At 41.6% G+C, this 19,196-nt stretch overlaps 1 protein-coding gene across 1 annotated transcript; it reads left to right on the top strand.

Annotated features, from left to right (window-relative positions):
* Positions 1-6,297: 6,297 nt before the first annotated feature.
* On the top strand, positions 6,298-17,988 carry LOC125966902 (hatching enzyme 1.2-like). Its single transcript, XM_049717482.1, has 10 exons — positions 6,298-6,593; positions 13,503-13,565; positions 13,721-13,800; positions 15,372-15,443; positions 15,523-15,678; positions 16,781-16,901; positions 16,988-17,166; positions 17,278-17,359; positions 17,623-17,747; positions 17,885-17,988. Coding segments are annotated over exons 1-10 (1,161 nt in total). The 5' UTR covers positions 6,298-6,312; the 3' UTR covers positions 17,887-17,988.
* Positions 17,989-19,196: the final 1,208 nt, after the last annotated feature.

The following is a 19,196-nucleotide window of genomic DNA, read 5'->3' as shown; positions in this document are numbered from 1 at the left end:
AGACTCATCACCCATCAAACTCGGCCCACACTGGCATGTGCAGCTGATATAAGCTAACCAAAGAACCTTGAACGTTGCCTTTTCTGAATGGAGACTTTCTGCTCTTGAAAGGCCCAGCGCTGTATTGTACTTTCTTGAAGACAGAGCTTTCTGAACAAGAATTGTGATTGAACTCAACCAACCTGTATAAGTCTAATTTGTGCTTCAGTGTCTTAGCATTTTCCTAAATCTGAAGAAATCAAACGAGCACACAGTGATTCAATTGGATAACAGGTGATTGGCAATGGCTTTTGCCGTGAGGCACAGATAACGCGCTCCCTAAATTGTGGACAAAATCCAACAGCTTTAATCCATGTGACTCGGCGAAGTCCCTGAAATGCCGGCAGTAAAACTGAGATCCGTTGTCTGTTCGTACAATTGATGGAATCCCGTGACGTGCGAAGAATGACTTGATGTGGGTCATCACTGTATTTGCTGAGGTGTTCTTTAATATTGCAATTTCAGGGAAATGAGAATATTCTATCAGTAGCACATAGTCCTTGCCATGCAAGTTGAAGAGATCAATTCCCACTTTACAGATTTCACATGATCTCACCGTGTCTTCTATCGCACTGCTCATCTTGGGCCAGTATGATATTGCTTTTGCCCATCTTTTACATTTTTCCATGCCCAAGTGGCCCTCGTGAATCTTTTTTAGCATGTCTGTCTGTAGCACATTGGGGACCACTATTCTAGACCCTCTCAGTACCATCCCATCTATAATCGACAACTCGTCAACGAAATTACCATATGGAGCTGGTAAGGTGTTTGGCGACCACCCACTTTTTATGCCCCTCATGAGTTTCTGAAGGACTTCATCTTTAGCAGTTGCTACAGCCAAACTTTCCCACATTGTATCAGACACTGGGCAGCTCTTTCTTACAAGGTTCACATGCACAGTTTCATTTTTATCATGCTAGATGTTAGGTTCTGTACTATCATACGCCCGAGACAGCGTATCAGCCACTAGCAGTTGTTTTCCTGGGCTTTATTGTAGCTTCAGGTCGTATTTCTGCATACTCAAAAACAGCCTTTGGACCCTGGGGGGCGTATATGCTAGACCCCAGTGATGTGCGGTGAGATTCATGACTGGGGAGGCACTGACGTCAACCCCCCAACCCCCCCCCCCCCCCCCCCCCCCCCCCCCCCGGTAAAACTTGTCCGACACCTAATTGTGTCACAAAAAAAGGTTGGGGAATGCTGCTCTAGAGTAGCTTATTAATTATTTAATTTGAACTATTTTAGTTAAAATTCCATATCAGCAGTCTTCACACATCAAAACACTCAATAAAGCACATGGAATCAAAAACTTGTTTTCGATCGTGTGTACCACTCCTTTTAAAAAGACATGCTCCGAAGTCCCGTTGTCCGAATCAAACCTTTTAACTCCGGAATTGGTCTTCCTTTACTGATGACCTCCTGCTTCAACCGAAAATCCATAGTTGAAAATCGTTTGAGTTTGCATATGTAATCCTCCATTGTAAAACGAAATGTAAAAACAAAAAAACAAAAAACGAATGTAAAACGAAATAAATGGACGACTGCTCCTCAGTTGTTCACTGTAAATTTGAACCGGAGATCACTTATTCTACAGGTGGGCGCAAGAAGCATCCCGGGATCACTAGCGCTCCCTGCCATAAGGCTAGAAAACTTTTTTTCGTTGCCTCCGTTGGGTCTCTTTTCAAAGCCGTTTTATTCATCTAAAGAAACACGACGTTACAGACAGATGACAAAAAACACTAGATATTATATACATCAGCTTAACTACGGAAATTAGTTAATATAGCCACAGTGTTTGAACACTTAAAAAGCGACATAGAGACAGACAGCAGTTCAGTCTAACTGCATAGCCTGTCAGCATAGGCAGCCGTGTGATTACGCAATCCTCAGAGGAGGCAAGGCAGGAAGTTGCCTCCTCCGAGCGACTCGTCTTCGGTTTTAACATAACTAAAAATTCAGCGATTTTGGTCCAAAATGATACAAAACGACTGAAATTAAAAGGAAAATGACTATATAATGAAAACAATTGAATTAGTTTTTTCCCCTTTTCATGATGGCAGGGGAGGCACCCTTGCTTCCTCTGACCTCATATCCCTGCTAGACCCTTTTTAGCAATGGTGACAAGTGGTTTGTGATCAGTCTCTGCCCACACTGTTCTACCATATACTATGTAAACATGGAACTTCTCACATGCATAGGGCAGGGCCAGCGCTTCTTTTTCGATCTGCGCATAATTACATTCGGCCCCCGTGAGCGCTCTGGAGGCATATGCCACTGGTCTCCATCTGTTTCCATATTCCTGTAGTAGAACTGCCCCTAACCCTGATTTAAAAGCATCTGCCAAGAATTTTTGTTTTGCGCCTTTCGTCGTAAAACCTTAACACGGGCCTGCACGATTAATTGTTGTAGTTCCTCAAACTCCTTTTGATGATTATTATTCCAACACCATTCTGTGGTTTTGCATAGCAAGCTTCTCATCTGGGCCGTATGTAATGACAGGTTAGGTACAAATCTACCAACATAGTTTACCATGCCCAGAAAGCATTGCACAGCCTCTTTATCTGTGGGTGGTGGCATGTTCTTGATGGCTGTTATCCTACTCTGACTGACCTGAACTACCTCTGCCGTTACTACTATGGCATCCGTCTGTCTCGAGAGACAATGGTAGCGCCATGGAGCATGGAATCACTGGCGTAAAGTACAGCGTCTTGAGTGGCTCAGCAGTCCGATTCTAGCATGACAGTCTCTCCCACAAGCCGGACATACGAATTGAGTTGGTTGCTCTTGGGCCTGAGCTTCCTGCCTCTGTTTCCTGTGTTCACGCTTGCTTTCCAAATGCTGGATTCTATTTTCCTCGCCTTTCCTTACTCCTTCATGAATGACTTGGCGCCAGGACTTACGATCCATCGCTTCCATCGCTTGAAGCTCTGCCGTTAACGCTTCACCTAAATAGGGGAATTTTGTTTTTCTGAATTCACATTTTTTTGCATTTAGCTTCAACTCATGCGACCGGGCAGCTTCTAAAAGCTTGAGTTAGCCTGGCGTCATGTTCTTCAATAGTGGAGCCACTAATCAATATGTCATCAATGTAGACCTTAGCGCCAGGCACCCTGTCAAATATTTGCTGTACAGTTCTGTGGAAGACTTCAGGTGCAGGTTGTAGACCAAAAGGCAGAGTCTTAAAGGAGTAACGCCCGAATGGAGTGTTAAAAGTGAAAATCCTGGAGCTTTCCTTGTCCAGGCAAACTTGCCAAAACCCGGAGGAAGCATCTAACTTTGAAAAATATTTTGCTCCCGCTACTTCTCCAAAAATCACTTCCCTTGTTGGAAGCGCTCCCTTTTAACACTTTTTTTAAGTTATTTTGGGTCGATTCGCTAACTTAGCGGTTTGTCAGGTCTTTCCACAATTACCAGTGAGTGGACCCATTCGGTGGCTTCTTCAATCCTTTCAATGATATCGAGTTCTTCCAGCCGCTGCAATTCTACTTTGAGTTTATCCCTTATGGCTAGCGGTACTTTACCAGGCAGGTGAATTATTGGTTTGTACTTGTCTTCCAACTGTATTTTGTGTATCATCTGGAGTTTTCCTATTCCTTGAAATACGTCGGCATATTCATCCACTATGTTACACACAGACTTTTCGTTGTCAACAGTGTGTACCCTTTTTACTAGTCCCAACAGGATGCTTGCTTTTAAGCCTAGATTTGATGACTTCTTCCTGCCCTTTACAATAACAAACTCCAGTTCATGGACTTTTTTGCCATCCCTCAACATCATCTTACATTTACCCATGTGCGGAATTATTTCCCCACTGCCCTCAGTCTCAATTTTGTCTTGTCATCTATGAGGGGCTTTATCTGCAAGTTGAGCAGTTCAGTCTCCGTGATGATGTTCGCTTGAGCTCCCGTGTCCACCTTGAATGTGACGTCCGCTCCATTCACGTTGTATGTCGCAGTCCACTCCTCGTCATCAGACTGCGATATGTTGATTGATCCCACAAAGAAGTCCTCTGCATCCTCGTCCTCAGAACCTTGGAAAAGGTTCACTTTCTTATCCTGATCTCTGGGCCTCTTTTGTCTGCATGCACGTGCGAAGTGATTCCTCAACCCGTAGAGTCAGCATTCTCTTCCAAAAGCCAGACATTGACGAGGCAGGTGTACTCCACAACTTCCACATGAGCGTTGTTGCTGCTCCTTGATGACATCGTTCTTCAGTGCTCTCGTAACTTGGTTTCCGGTGCGTCTGTTCATTATTAATTGCACCTTGAACTCAGCCTCACTTGTCATGCCCCCATCCATGGATTTTAGGCGCTGCTGGGTGACCTCCCTGGCCTGACATATCTGGACAGCCCTGTCCAGGGTCAGGCGCGTCTCACCCAGAAGCTTTTTTACAATTTGATCTCTGGTGAGGGAATAAGCCAGTTCTCCAAAATTGCACGACTGACATTTGAGCTTCAGGTCTGTGATAAGTTCCTCCACCGACTCTGTCTCTGTTTGATTTCTAGAGTTGAACCCATACCTTTCATATGTTTCGTTTCGTTTAGGTGTACAATACTGGTCGAATTTTCTCAGCACTGCTCCATAGTCACTCTGAACCTCCTCGGTCAGCTGGAAGCTGTTAAAGACATCGATAGGTTCAGCTCCCGCCACCGTCAAAAGGAGCACTATCTTCTGCTTGTCGTCATCTTCCGCGGCCTTGATCGCAGTGAGATACAGCATGAAGCGCTGCTTGAAATGCCACCACTGGTCCGCCACGTTACCAGTCAGCCTCAGTTCGCCGGGGGGTTTCAGCTGCTCCATCTCCGACCAAAACGGCACGCCCGCCAAGCCACTTGCACACGCCGCAACAATACGCCAACGCGAGGTAGCCTTAGCTTTAGCTCCGTGAGACGCGACGACAGCGAATCCTCGTCCCGCAACTCACAACATCGAATGCAAGGTCCATGCACTCCTGGTACCATGTGTTGTTTTGTTGCAGTGAAGAAAGGTCACTCTGTAACGTTTAAACACTCAACTTTATTACAGCTTCTTAATTGCAACTCTGTAGTTGTACTCTCGCACTCAACTCTCACTTCGTGGTTCGTACTCTCGTCACATGACCCGCTTGACCGGGCATAGTAAAATGCCACAGTTGGGGGGTGCACACAGATTTCTGTAGGGACTATAGAAAAGTAACTACAGTGGAACCACTGAAGTTGACCGCCTTGGTACTTGACATATTCTACATATATTTTCAATGCAAATGTCGGGAAATCTTGGCCTCGGTTCTTGGACAAAGCTTCGGAAACCGACATTAGTTGTCGTTGTTGTTTAGTGGGTTTTAAACTATTGTGATGCCCGACTGCGTTTGTGCGCAACACTTTTCCGAAAAGTTGCACCCGCGAGACCACAAGATCATGCCGGTGTTACATGTCAACTTACTCCCATGTTATCTTGCTCCCCGTCTTGAGTTACGACTGTTAGGGTAAAGCGAGTTGCACAGTTTTGTGTTTTGCGACTGCAGATTCGTCACAAGCGACATGGAACTTGCCTGATTGCAAAACTGTTCAAATTCTCAATAAAAAAAGTTGAACGAAACGTCTCGTTTGTATTTCTGACTGGCTGCAAGAAATAGCAAACATTATTAAAAAATATAACATTCATTAGCGGGATTTGAACCCGTGACGTAAAGAAACAAATAACTGCTCACTTGGCACCACCTTAACTGTTGTGCTATCATATACTCGCTGCAACTGGAATAAATTATCTTCAATATAGCCAAAACTAAATTACCCGGCGAGGGTACGCGTTGATCTGATCCCTTGTGTATACCCGCCCATGTTAACTGGCTCCTCGGAAACAACTTGACATGGTCGCGTTCCCAGGCTTCACGCCAACCTCGTAGCAGGGCATCATGCATTTATGACATGATCAACTTTCTAGACAGATAACGAATGGGTCCAAGCACTGAAGCAGCGGTGTTATATTGATCGGCTTTGTGTATTAATAGGCTAGTGGAGAGAGTAGAATTTCACAAATGGTTGTCTATCATGCGACGCGCGGAGAGTGAGCGGTGGGATACAGTAATCCAGTCGTGTCCAAAGTCCGGCCCGCGAGCCAAATCCGGTCATATTTCATACGGCCCACAGCTTCGGTCTTATAATGTATTATTCATGGCCCGCCTGCACTGTCAAACTGAATAAAAAAAAAATAAAAAAAAATCATGAAACTTGAAACTGTAATTCCTCCTATTACCAAAGGGTGGCAGCACCAGCCCTCTCCGCTCATTTCTGCTATGGCGACTGCAAAGAAAACGAGGAAAGTTGACATTGAAGGCTGTCGCTTTCAAGAGAAATGGGGATTACAATACTTCTTCACTGAAAATCAAGGGAATTGTGTTTGTCTAATTCGTAAAGAGACTGTTGCCTTGTTTAAGGATTTCAACCTAAAGAGACACCATCAGACTAAACATGCTAACACATACGACAAGCTAACAGGGAGTAACTGCGCTGATAAAGTGAAGCAGCTCCAAGCTGAACTGGCATCACAACAGCGACTCTTCACACGGACGGGGCTGTGAGTCAAAAGTAGATCATAAGTAAAAATTACTTAATATTAAATATTACGAAGTGGCCATATTGATACTGTTGAAGTTATGAACCTGTAGACGTGACACAAACTATTACTTTCTGAAAAATATTGTAAATGACAGGAGCAAAATTCACTTGTTTTAAGTTTTAATAAGAACAGACAACTTTGCATTACTTATAACTCCTGTTTAAAATGTTCATGAGGCAAAAATAATTTTAAACTCTTGTAAATTAAATTATTTCATACAGTTTGTTCAATATTATCTGACTCTTCAGATATGAATGAAAGGCAGAATTTGTGTTTTTAAAGTTGTTCACATCTGCCTGAGTGGCTTATATTTGGTTATTTTTGTCATTTAAAAAATAAAGACAATTGGGACAATGAAATTTGTTTCATAACAGTATGTATTTGCATGAAATTTCTGTAGTTAAAAAATGTCTGAAAAAAGTATTGGCCCCCGGGCCCCTTCACTTTATCAAATCTGGCCCTCCTAGCAAAAAGTTTGGACACCCTTGCAGTAATCCCTCGTTTATCGTGGATAATTGGTTCCAAAAACCACCCGCGATGAGTGAAATCAGTGAAGTACGGTCACCCTCTCATCTGTAAATTTTTTTTTTAATCTGTAAATTTTTTGTGTGCCAATAAATGTACCGTAATTTTCGGACTAAAAGTCGCTCCGGAATATACGTCGCATTAGCCATAAAATGCACAATAAAGTGAAAAAAAAAACATATATATGTCGCTCCGGAGTATAGATCGCAATTTGGGGGAAATTTATTCGACAAAATCCAACAGCAAGAACAGACATGAACGAGCAACAACAGGCTAAAGAATAGGTATGCTAACATGACATAAACACAAATGAAGAGCTAAGAACGGGCCTGACATAACATTCAGAGTTATTCAAATAACTATTACATAAATAACATGTTTATCAAACTATCTGTCACTCCAATTCATTAAATCCGTCGATTGTCCTTTATGGTAACGATGCCGCGTATGCGCCGCGCCGCTGACATCTAAATATTCTAAATATTCCACAGACCCATATAACAATATATAAAGTATATATCAAATAACTATCATACAAACAACAATATTATGAAACCATCTGTGTCACTCCAAATCATTAAATCCATCGATCAAATTCCTCGTCCTTTGTCAACATCACCGCGCGTGCGCCGCTGACGTCAGCCTCGTCTTTATTCCACAGATTAGTATATAACTATATTGTAGCATTAACAAAGTACCAGGAAAGATGTGGGTTTGGTAAACGGCTCTTTATTTGACAAAATAAGAGTTCAACGAGCCAACACCTACTGAACTGTAATGATAAAATCATATACAGGGTGCTACACGAAATTAAATACATCAAATAACTATAACATAAATAGTTCCCCACCACACGGCCCCAAGCACCGGCGTCGACTTCCAGGCGTGTGGCGGCGAGGACTTCCATCCCCGGAGGTGGCACTTCCAGCCCCGGAGGTGGAAGAGAGCTCCATAGAATAGGACCGGGCGTGTGTAAAAGCCATGTCCGAGCCCTATCTACCGTCCTCGGACAGCCGAACGTCGGCCCAAGACTTCCATCCATGGAGGTGAAAGAGAGCTCCGTAGAGGAGGACCGGGCGTGCGTAAGAGCCATAATAGTTATTCAACCCTTCTGTGTCACTCCAAATCATTAGATCCTTCAAAGTCTTCATCCTCCGTGTCACTTACAAAGCCGCTAATGATGCCAGTAGTACGTGGGGCCCTTTGTCATCTTCATCATCCCGTGATCGAATCCTTTGTCCTTTATGTAAACAACTGCCACGCCGCGCCGCTGACGTCACTTGCAGTTCAAACTACAGTAGTCCCTTGCTACATCGCGGTTCGTTTATCACGGTTTCACTTTTTTATTTATTTTTTATTTGGGAAATTTATTAAACAAAATCACATATAAGTCGCTCCTCAGTATAAGTCGCCCCCCCGACCCAAACTATGAAAAAAACGCGACTTATAGTCCGAAAAATATGGTGTACGAACCCATTTAAGTGCGTATTTTATTATTAGAACATTAAATAATTGTTTCAAACTTGTAAATAATACATTAATAGTACAAATAACATACAGAAAAATTTGTATAAATATTGAAAATATAATTATACGTGTGTGCGTGTAACATGTTAACAAGAAGTACTGGGCAGGCTAGCGAGTTAGCGGAAAGATGCTAATTCACGATTGTGCTAACACGCGAAAACGGACCTCTAAAGGAATTTAAACGAACATCGTTTAAAAGGCACACAGTTCATTTTTCTTGTTAGGAGACCCATTTCCATCGTCAATGACTCCTGTACCACTGTAACCGACGTATGTACACGAACGTAAAACAGGAAGTGGTATCACCTGAAAATGGCATTCAAAATAAATCACCCAACCTCAAATCAAAGCACGGCTGAATAACAAATAACATGGAGAATTCTTAACACATACTGTAAATATGTTTCTCGAACAACTTTTATTATTATAAATGTGTACATACTGTAAATATATTTTTAGAACTTTTAATATTATAAAAAAATTCTATAACAAGGTTCAACACTGTAAATATGTTTTTAGAACTCTTATCATTTTAATATTTTTTTTTTATAAAAAGGTACAAGTGTAAGTGTGGGCACTCCTTGCCTTCTTGCTGGCGTGTGGGCAAGAGTTGTGCCATAATTCCTCAATTTAGAAGTTTTATTTTGACTTTTTTTTTTTTTAATTTGGAAAAGAAATCCGCAATGTATTGAAACCGCGATAAATGAACTGCGATGTAGCAATTGATTACTCTATACAAAAGTTTACCGCTGAAAAGGTGGCACACTTGCACAGCCCCCCCAGCCAAGGAATATTTATTGTTCTGTTAAGTTTGACATCAGAGCACTCTTTGCACAATGTTGACATTCAAAAGTCCTTAGAGGCATTTGAATACATGCGCACCCAATGTTCATGTTTGACAGCTTCCTCGCACTAGTCTAATTTACGTTGTATTGTGTTATTACGTTATGCTTGTGATACACAGGTAAAATTCACCTTTATTGACTTTTGACTATTTGACTATTGACTCTATTGACAGTTGTTTGTCTCTCTTCATTACATTTTAACGGTCCTTATACTACTATTTCAAAATCCATGCATTGGCATCATCTATGACATAGTGGTGCAAACAACTGGTTAGCTGCTAACTGTGAGGCGGACGTGCTAAGTTCGATTCCACCTCCGGCCCTCCCTGTGTGGAGTTTAAATGTTCTCCCCGTGTCCGCGTGGGTTTTCTCCGGGCACTCCGGTTTCCTACCAAATCCCAAAAACATGCTTGGTAGGCCAATTGAGCACTTCAAATTGCCCCTGGGTGTGAGTGCGAGTGTGGATGGCTGTTCATCTCTGTGTGCCTTTCAATCGGCTGGCAACCGGTTCATGGTGTCCCCCGCCTACTGCCCGAATACTGCTGGGATAGGCTCCAGCACGCCAACGACCCCCGTGGGGACAACCGTGATAGAAAATGGATGGATGGATGGATGGATGGATGGATGGATGGATGGATGGATGGATGGATGGATGGATGGATGGATGGATGGATTTAATATTGGTTAAAGAAATCACCAGACTTCACACGGATCAATGGTTGTTTAAAACAAAGCATCACTACTTCTGAACATTATGTATACAAATTACAGAATGATTTTGGGTTTAATATTTCATATTTGATGGATTTAATTTTGTCGTCTATTTTAGATCTATGTGTAGACCTAAAATAGACATCTATTTTCGGTCATTCTGTCAGAGGCCTCAGGTGGTGCGTGTTGGCGACAAAATCTCCGCCAGCATCACGCTGAGCACGGGGGCCCCCCAGGGCTGCGTGCTCAGTCCATTGCTCTTCACCCTGCTGACGCATGACTGCACTGCGACCTACAGCGACAACCGCATAGTGAAGTTTGCTGACGACACGACTCTGGTGGGTCTCATCACGAATGGCGACGAGACTCGGTACAGGTCGGAAGTTGACCTTCTGACCACGTGGTGCAGGGACAACAACCTCCTGCTGAACGTCAATAAGACCAAGGAAATCATTGTTGACTTCCGGAAGGGTCACACAACACACCTGCCGCTGATCATTGACGGTGCTGTGGTGGAGAGGGTGAGCTGCACCAAGTTCCTGGGGGTGCACATCAGTGAGGACCTCTCCTGGTCCGCAAACACCTCGTCACTGGCAAAGAAAGCTCATCGCCGCCTGTACTTCCTGCGGAAGCTCAGGCGTGCATGTGCTCCTCAGGCAGTCTTGTCTACATTCTACCGTGGCACTATTGAGAGCGTCCTCACCAGTTGCATCGCTGTCTGGGGTGGTAACTGCACTGAACAGAACTTGAAGGCCCTGCAGCGCATAGTGAATACGGCTGGTAAGATTATTGGTGCTTCGCTCCCCTCCCTGAAAGACATTTACACCTCCCATCTCGCCCGCAAGGCAACCTCGATTGCCAGAGATGTGAGTCACCCGGCTCACTCTTTGTTTGACCTTCTGCCCTCTGGGAAGAGGTACAGGAGCCTGCGCTCCCGCACCACCAGACTCGCCAACAGCTTCTTTCTCCAGGCTGTTAGGGCCCTGAACTCGCTAACCCCTTCTGCGTAGCGTGCGGCACTGTTGCGCTATTTTCGGGAATGTCTGCTGTACGCGCACTTGCTCCTTTTTTTTCTGCTCCTCTTATTTATTTATTTATTGTTGTGTTATTTATTCATTATTTATTCAGCACACTTTTGTTATACTTATTTACTTGTTTGTCTGTTGTGAGCCATGTCTTGTCACCGTGGGATAGGGGGGAACGAAATTTCGGTTTCTTTGTGTGTCTTTGGCATGTGGAGAAATTGACAATAAAGCTGACTTTGACTTTGACTTTATAGACCTAAAATAGACGTCTAAATTAGGTCTATGTGTCTACATATAGACCTAATATAGACATCGATCAGGTCACAGAAATAACCACACTTCATCCGAATCAATGGTCGTTTAAAACAAAGCAATGCAACCTCTGTTCATTATTTATAAAACCTACAGCTGGTTTCGGGTGTAATATTTCATATTTAATTGATTTAAATTTGTCGTCTATTTTAGGTCTACAGGACTGTCTCAGAAAATTAGAATATTGTGATGAAGTTCTTTATTTTCTGTAATGCAATTAAAAAACTAAAATGTCATACATTTTGGATTCATTACAAAGCAACTGAAATATTGCAAGCCTTTTATTATTTTAATATTGCTGATTATGGCTTACAGCTTAAGAAAACTCCAATATCCTATCAAAATATTAGAATATTTCCTCAGACAAAGTAAAAAAAATGATTTATAACAGCAAAACAAAGTCAAACATTTGAAAATGTCCATTGATGCACTCAGTACTTGGTTGGGAATCCTTTTGTTACTGCATCAGTGCGGCGTGGCATGGAGGCAATCAACCTGTGGGATTGCTGAGGTGTTATGGATGCCCAGGATGCTTCAATAGTAGCCTTTAGCTCATTTGCATTGTTGGGTCTGGTGTCTTTCAGCTTCTTCTTCACAATACCCCACAAATTCTCTATGGGGTTCAGGTCAGGGGAATTGGCAGGCCAATCGAGGACAGTAATGCCATGGTCAGTACACCATTTACCGGTGGTTTTGGCACTGTGGGCAGGTGCCAGATCATGCTGAAAAATGAAATCATCATCAGAGCTTTTCAGCAGACGGACCCATGTAGTGCTCTAAAATCTGCATTTACTCTGGACTTCATGAAACACAGGGGACCAACACCAGCAGCTGACTGTGGGAACTTCACACTGGATTTCAAGCAACTTGGATTTTGCTCCTCTCCAGCCTTTTCTTCAGACTCTGGCGCCTTGACTTCCAAATGAAATACAAAGCTTGCTTTCGACTGAAAAGAGGACTTTGGACCACTCTGCAACTGTCCAGTGCTTCTTGTCCATAGCCCAAGTCAGACGCTTCTTCCGTTGTCTTGAGTTCAGAAGTGGCTTGACCTATTGTAGGCCATTTCCCGGACACGTCTGTGAACAGTGGCCTTTGATACATTGACTCCAGCTTCAGTCCACTGTCTTTGAAGCTCCCCCAAATTCTGGAAGCGACTCTTCTTCACAATGCTGTTAAGGCTGCAGTCATCTGTCTTGGTTGTGTAGCGTTTCCTGCCACATTTTCCCGTTCCAAAAGACTTTTTGGGGATGTGCTTTGAAACTGCACTCTGTGAACAGCTTGCTCTTTGAGAAATTTCTTTTTGTGTCTTACCCTCCTGATGGAGGGTGTCAATGATGGTCCTCTGTACAGCATTCAGATCAGCAGTCTTCCCCATACTTGTGATTTAGTTTACTGAACCAAGCTGAGTGTTTTTTAAAGCTCAGGAAGCCCTTGCAGGTGTTTTGAGTTAGACGATTCAAGTGATTAGTTAAATACCCTACTAGTATACTTATTCGTGATATTCTAATATTTTGAGATAGGATATTTGAGTTTTCTTAAGCTGTATGCCATAATCAGCAATATTAAAATAATAAAAGGCTTGCAAGATTTCAGTTGATTTGTAATGAATCCAGAATGTATGACATTTTTGGTTTTTTAATTGCATTACAGAAAATAAAGAACTTAGGTTTTTGTGGCATTCCGCTGACGATTATGCTTTGATCTACCGTTAAAGAACATTTAACTCTGCATTTGATTCTTGCATTTAAAAGATCTGCCCAAACTGTACCAATCTTAAACAATTTAACATTGAAGTGGCACTTTGTGCTGACCATTGATGTTTGTACAAGTGTACAATTCCCACGGACATTTGCAATGTGTGTGCTTGAAACATATGTTACTGATAAGTCTATGTTTTGATAATCCATATTTGTTTTTCAAAGGATACAAGTATATAAAAGCCCAGACAAAAATTTCATCTGTCAGGTCCAAAGAGAGGATTCAAGGTAGGCATACTTGCTGATTCTTGTAGTGGAGATCATGGAAATGTACACTACACTAAACAGTTATTATTTCTATGGGACCTGTTGATGCATTTTTTTGCTGCCTGTGCAACGGTACATCATCAATCACTATGTATTTCTTCTGTCTTGTACTACAGGTCAGCAAGAATGGCTTTTTTGAAGTTCTCAGCTCTGACTATACTGCTGCTGTCTGCCTACTGTTGGGCTGACAATGAGGTAACAAGCGTCACAAATTAGTCATGTTTTTGGACTGAATAATCAATTGCAAAACCAGTGTTGCAACATTAGATATGTATGCAACTAAGACTACATCACTCGTGGTGGCAGCTGCTGGGCATTCAATTGAGGAGGAGCACAGGCCCATTTCGGCACACTAACAAGAAAGACTGCCAAAACTCCTTTGTCTCGCGTGTGTAATCTACCAATTCACTACATTCAGACCAAATTTCAATGTTAACCCGGAAGTGGATGCCCATAAATTAATTGGGTGGCAATAATAAATTTGCCAGCTGTTGAGTTTTAAATGTTTTATGGATTATGAAACTTCTGCTGTTGGCCTCTCACACCGGAACACATGGCAAACAATTAATGCCATTGTCCCAGAGAGAATGCCTCGTCAGTTTTAGAATGCCCGCTGATGGCTGCTGAATAGTATTTTGACACACACTGCAAAAACCGACTTGGATTTAATTTTTACCCTTGGCCACAATGCAGAATGGGATCCTGGTTAACTTAAGTCATTTTAAACTTACTATGACAGCATGTGTGCGACTGACGGTTTTAAGTGTGTGACGTTTATGAACAGTACGCATGTGTGTGACAAAGCGGTCTGGAAGCGAAGCGAGTGGATTTAGTAAAGCTGTGTGCGGATGAGGAACTTAGAGCTGATAAGAACGAACGAGACAATATTGAGTTAAGCGTAAGAAGCAAGAGGAAATATAGTGCCAAATAAACTAGGATTGTAGTGCCATCTCTGCCTCCCTATAGTGTGTGTAGTGTTGGGCCACTGGGCCCCTGTTGAAGATGTGAGACGACCGCGAAGCTGCAGGCAACTTTGGCCTCGGGGAAACGTTTCCCTTGTGTCCCCTGACTAAGGTTAGGTGGCAAGCAAGAACAAATACCATAAGTGAACGAGGCTTTGTCAACCTCTGGCAGCCACCGTATTATAATCAAATTAGGTTTCTCATCTGTTGGACGAGTTTTTTTTTTTTTTTTTTTACATGGACTGACAAAGGACAGACGGACACACCGGTGACAGAAGCGATGACGGAAGTACTTTTAAAACAATGATGGCGGACGGATGATTATATTATAAAACAAGATAAATTGATGATACCAAAATTGCGGACTGGCAAAGTGTGGGAAAAGTGCCCATCTCTGAGAGTTACTTCCTCTTTAAAAAAAACAACAATGGTGAGCATTGTAAATATAGCATACCAATTACAAAATAATAAAATAAGTTACAACTGAGTTTTTACAACAGTTACATCAGAGTTTTTATAAAATTTAATTTAATGAAAGTCGTTTTCTGTGTCGTTTTGGAGTTCAATTCACCTTCAGATACGTGCCATGTCCTTTTTTTTTGTAATATCGGTTTAGGAGGTAGTCATATTTATTTGTTGCAAAGTATATGTTCATCTGCATTTCTAATATATAATTTTCTCTCCTGTTCTCTCAACGATATGTTTCAAAACAACCAGGCAGGTATGTATTAAATGTAATCAACAGTACCTGCATAAAGATTGCAACACCTTTAGCTACAAATGAAATCATGTTTGTGTCTCAAACCAGATGATGTCACAGAAGATCTGAGCAACCTTTCTGTGTCAGAACTTCTGGAGCGAGCCAATAGTAATCGGAGTGAGTATCAGCTGTTACAGTCTAAAAACGTTCAACAGCGAATGACCAGGGTTTAAACAATGTGAATTATGTTTTCCAGTCCGTTCAGCTGATGAGCCATTGCTCACTGAAGGAGACATTGCCATTGACAGTGATGCAGAGAGAAATGCTGACCCCTGCACCAGTCGAGGTTGTACATGGGGCAAGTGGAGTGATGGAAAAGTCTACATTCCTTATTACATCACCAATCACTTCTGTAAGTGGCTTTAAGACTCTTATACAGTATAAACGTGTGTGTCTGCATTTCATGATTTTGCAGTTAGTGGATTTCTGGAAGGTTAAAAGCAGTATGTTTAAGAATTTTTTTTTTTATCACCATTTACCTTTTTAGACCTTGAGATAAAGGCATTTAGGGTATTTTTGGATGAATTGCCACTACACAACCTTGCTTGCTTTATTACGTGTGAGGGTCACACTTTTAGTTTAATAGAATGGAATGCATTTTTTTTATGCACTGATGCGGTTCAATTGGGCAAGAGTGAAAATAGCAAGCACATTAGATGCAGTCAATAACCTCTTTAAAACCTGAATATTGGCAGTATTCTGTGTTAAGTCATATGAACACGTGCAGAAATCCGAATATGCCCTTAATCAGGTGTTGAAAATTCTGAATAAAACCCCTGGTTTACGTCTTTTAACACGAAAATCTGGGCTTATTAACGCAATCAGGTTACCCCCTATTTGCTCACGCTCCTGCTCCATCCGTAAGGCATCTTGGTCTAACTTGAATACATTGATTTTTCAGTGTTTTCACATTATTTTTAAACAACCATGGTGCCAGGGCAAAAAAGTATACTTTTGGGGCAAGGGCAAAACAGACTGCTTTATCTTGTGGTGAATGACAAAGTATTTTGTTGACAGTAGAAAGTGACAAGCGTAAATGATGTCTTTTTGCACCACGAGTCGGCACATGTTGCGGGTTCAATCAAGGTATTCAAACTCACAAGTAGCTGTGTCTATTGAGGCATGTGAACTGGTTATTCCGTTTGTTTCAGGAACTGGAATTTTAACCTTAATCCAAATATTCACAGCATGGAAACTTATCAATGGTGTAAACCAAAACTGGTTCTTCAATCTTTACAAGAGGTGGTTACATTAAAATACGGAATAAGTGTTAATAATAGTAATTAATTATTTTCAATGTTTTCAAAATATCAATCTAAAAGCAAGGTTTTAAGCTAAAACTAAAAGCCCAAAATAAATAACAATGATGTTAAAACCTATTTTAAAAAATAATAATTCATAATTAACAGTCATCGTGCTCTGAATAAGATACAAATGCTTTCTCATGCCGCTAGCGTCCCGTGAGAAGGCCATCATCACCCGCGGACTGGAGTCCTTCTCTTCATTTTCCTGCATCCGCTTCAGGCCCACCAGAAGCAGTGACCGTGACTGGCTGAGCATCGAGTCCCAGAATGGGTACAAAAATGACAGCAATAAACAATTACATTGAAAACCATTTTATAATTTGTTGTTCTCATCAACATTCCTCTTATTTTGTTCAGCTGCTACTCCTTTGTCGGTCGTCGTGGTGGTAAGCAGGTGGTTTCTCTGGCTCGCCATGGATGCCTTTATCATGGCACTGTCCAGCATGAGCTGCTCCATGCTCTTGGATTCAACCACGAACAGACACGCTCTGACAGAGACAGCCACATCAGAGTTCTGCTGCAGAATGTTCAATCTGGTAATGTAGTTGATCATGTATATCACGTGTATCAATTAATATTGAATGATATTTAACAATCTTTTCACATATCAAACCAAATGAACAAACAGATTTTTTTTTGTTCTTCAGGAATGGAGCACAACTTCAGGAAAATTGCCACCCTCAACCAGGGCACCTCTTATGACTACAACTCTGTCATGCAGTACCACAAGTATGAACAACTGGAATGCCCTGTACAGGGGTACTGCCAGGGATTTGGCGTCCTACAAAAAATATGTACTTTGGGCCCCACCATTTCAAGGCTGAAAATTTAAAATGCCATTTTCTATGGCTCCAATCAGTCATCAGCCACCATTTATTATCCTGTGCAGCGTTCCTGGTCCTGTGACACTCAGATGTCTTCTTGGATTCTGCTGTATGAACATAATGTGACAATATTTTGGTTTTAACCAAGTGCTTTGTGTCATGTTTTAGGTATGCTTTCTCTAAGAACAATCAGCCCACCATGCTGCCTATTCCTAACTCCAATGTATCCTTTGGCAATGCAAAGGAGATGAGCCGCACTGACATCGCCAGGCTCAACAATCTCTACAAGTGTTGTGAGTATCCACCTCTGCAGACAATATCAATAAAAATAATTATATTTTTTATTGTTCGTGTTATAAATATGATAACTACTAATAACTAATAATTACTATTATCAATCTTACCTGACTGTTATGTTCCTTTGTTTCAGAGGAAGCCTTGTCAAAGTAACGAAGGAGCCATTGGGCATCAGAATTGCAGCTGTGAATTCAACAGCAAACTCTGTGATTTTGCAATAAATTTACATGAACATGAGATTTTGTGTCGAGTGAATTGTTTGCCAGTGTGTGTGTGTGTGTGTGTGTGTGTGTGTGTTTGTGTGTGTGTGCGCATGCATGTGTGGTGATTTCTGCATTAAATTTAGATGAACAAAAGATTTTGGGTCAGATGAATTGTTTGCCATTGTGTGTGTGTTTTCACAATAATCAGGTTTGACCATACCCCCAAAAGATTCTATAATCAGGTTTTAGCATACCCCAAAAAGATTGTCTTCAAACCCGGTCATCACACAAAATACAATCCAACTTGTCTTAAAATGGTTTAAATAAAATACTGCTGCCACCCATTCAACAGACAACAGGTCAGTAAGACAATTTGGATTGTTTTATTCCGATAAAAAATTCTGTATAAATAAAGTTTTGGTGATTGATTGCTTGATTGAGTCGAAAAGTGTCACACAAGGACTGAGGAGCACCTGCAACCTTTCTAGTTGTTGTTTTTTTATTACTCCATCCACTCATTTGAATGTAGTTCAATGAAAGGTTTGTGGTTAAAAGTCATATGTCTTTGACTGTGTAGAATACATTTGGGTGATCCTGTCGTTGGCTGAAGTGGCTATGATTGTAATTGTAAAAAGAAATGTTCCTGAGTTGGCACTGTCCTGGGACCAGCCAGGAGTCACACAAAGCAATTGATGGTGGCAATATGAATGTGTTTTATTCCATTCCTGTAAGATACAGGTTCTTTGGTTGTTACATTTGAAAGAAAATCCAAAATTCCAAAAAAAACGCTCGCGACCCTGGTGAGGAAAAGTAGTTGAGAAAATGGATGGATGGAAACCTGCTTCATGTATGTGATAAAAATTGGGTATTAGTTGTTGAGAACACAGAAATTAACTTTTTTGTTCAACCATCACAACCCGAAATTGCCAAGTAAAGTAGCAGAAGAGATGGCTCGGAACTGGTGTGGCCGCTACTCAAACAGAGACCTTATATAATTTCCCTATTCTTACACAAGGAATTAGTGACTACTTCCAATTGTGAGGTTTAAGTCTTAGTTATTTCTTTTCAAATCTGTATGTTAGCATTATTTTATGTCCGGCTACTAATTGTACACTCAAACTTATCTAAAAAAACAAATTCAATGGTTGCACACGTCTATTGCATCAGCGACACAACAAAGTATTTATTCCTGCCAAAATTGTCTGTGCTAATTATCTAAGCGGAGCGCAAGGTCACAGCTGT

This window comes from Syngnathus scovelli, chromosome 4, assembly GCF_024217435.2.
Source record: "Syngnathus scovelli strain Florida chromosome 4, RoL_Ssco_1.2, whole genome shotgun sequence".
Lineage (NCBI taxonomy): Eukaryota > Metazoa > Chordata > Actinopteri > Syngnathiformes > Syngnathidae > Syngnathus > Syngnathus scovelli.
Note: the sequence above shows the minus strand (reverse complement) of the source record. Positions and strands in the feature narration are given on the sequence as shown.

Coding starts and splice junctions, on each gene's coding strand:
- LOC125966902 (XM_049717482.1), top strand. CDS start 6,313: ATGGCGACTGCAAAGAAAACGAGGAAAGTTGACATTGAAGGCTGTCGC. Junction 17,167..17,277: donor GCTGCAGAATGTTCAATCTG/GTAATGTAGTTG, acceptor TTTGTTCTTCAG/GAATGGAGCACAACTTCAGG. Junction 17,360..17,622: donor TCTGTCATGCAGTACCACAA/GTATGAACAACT, acceptor GTCATGTTTTAG/GTATGCTTTCTCTAAGAACA.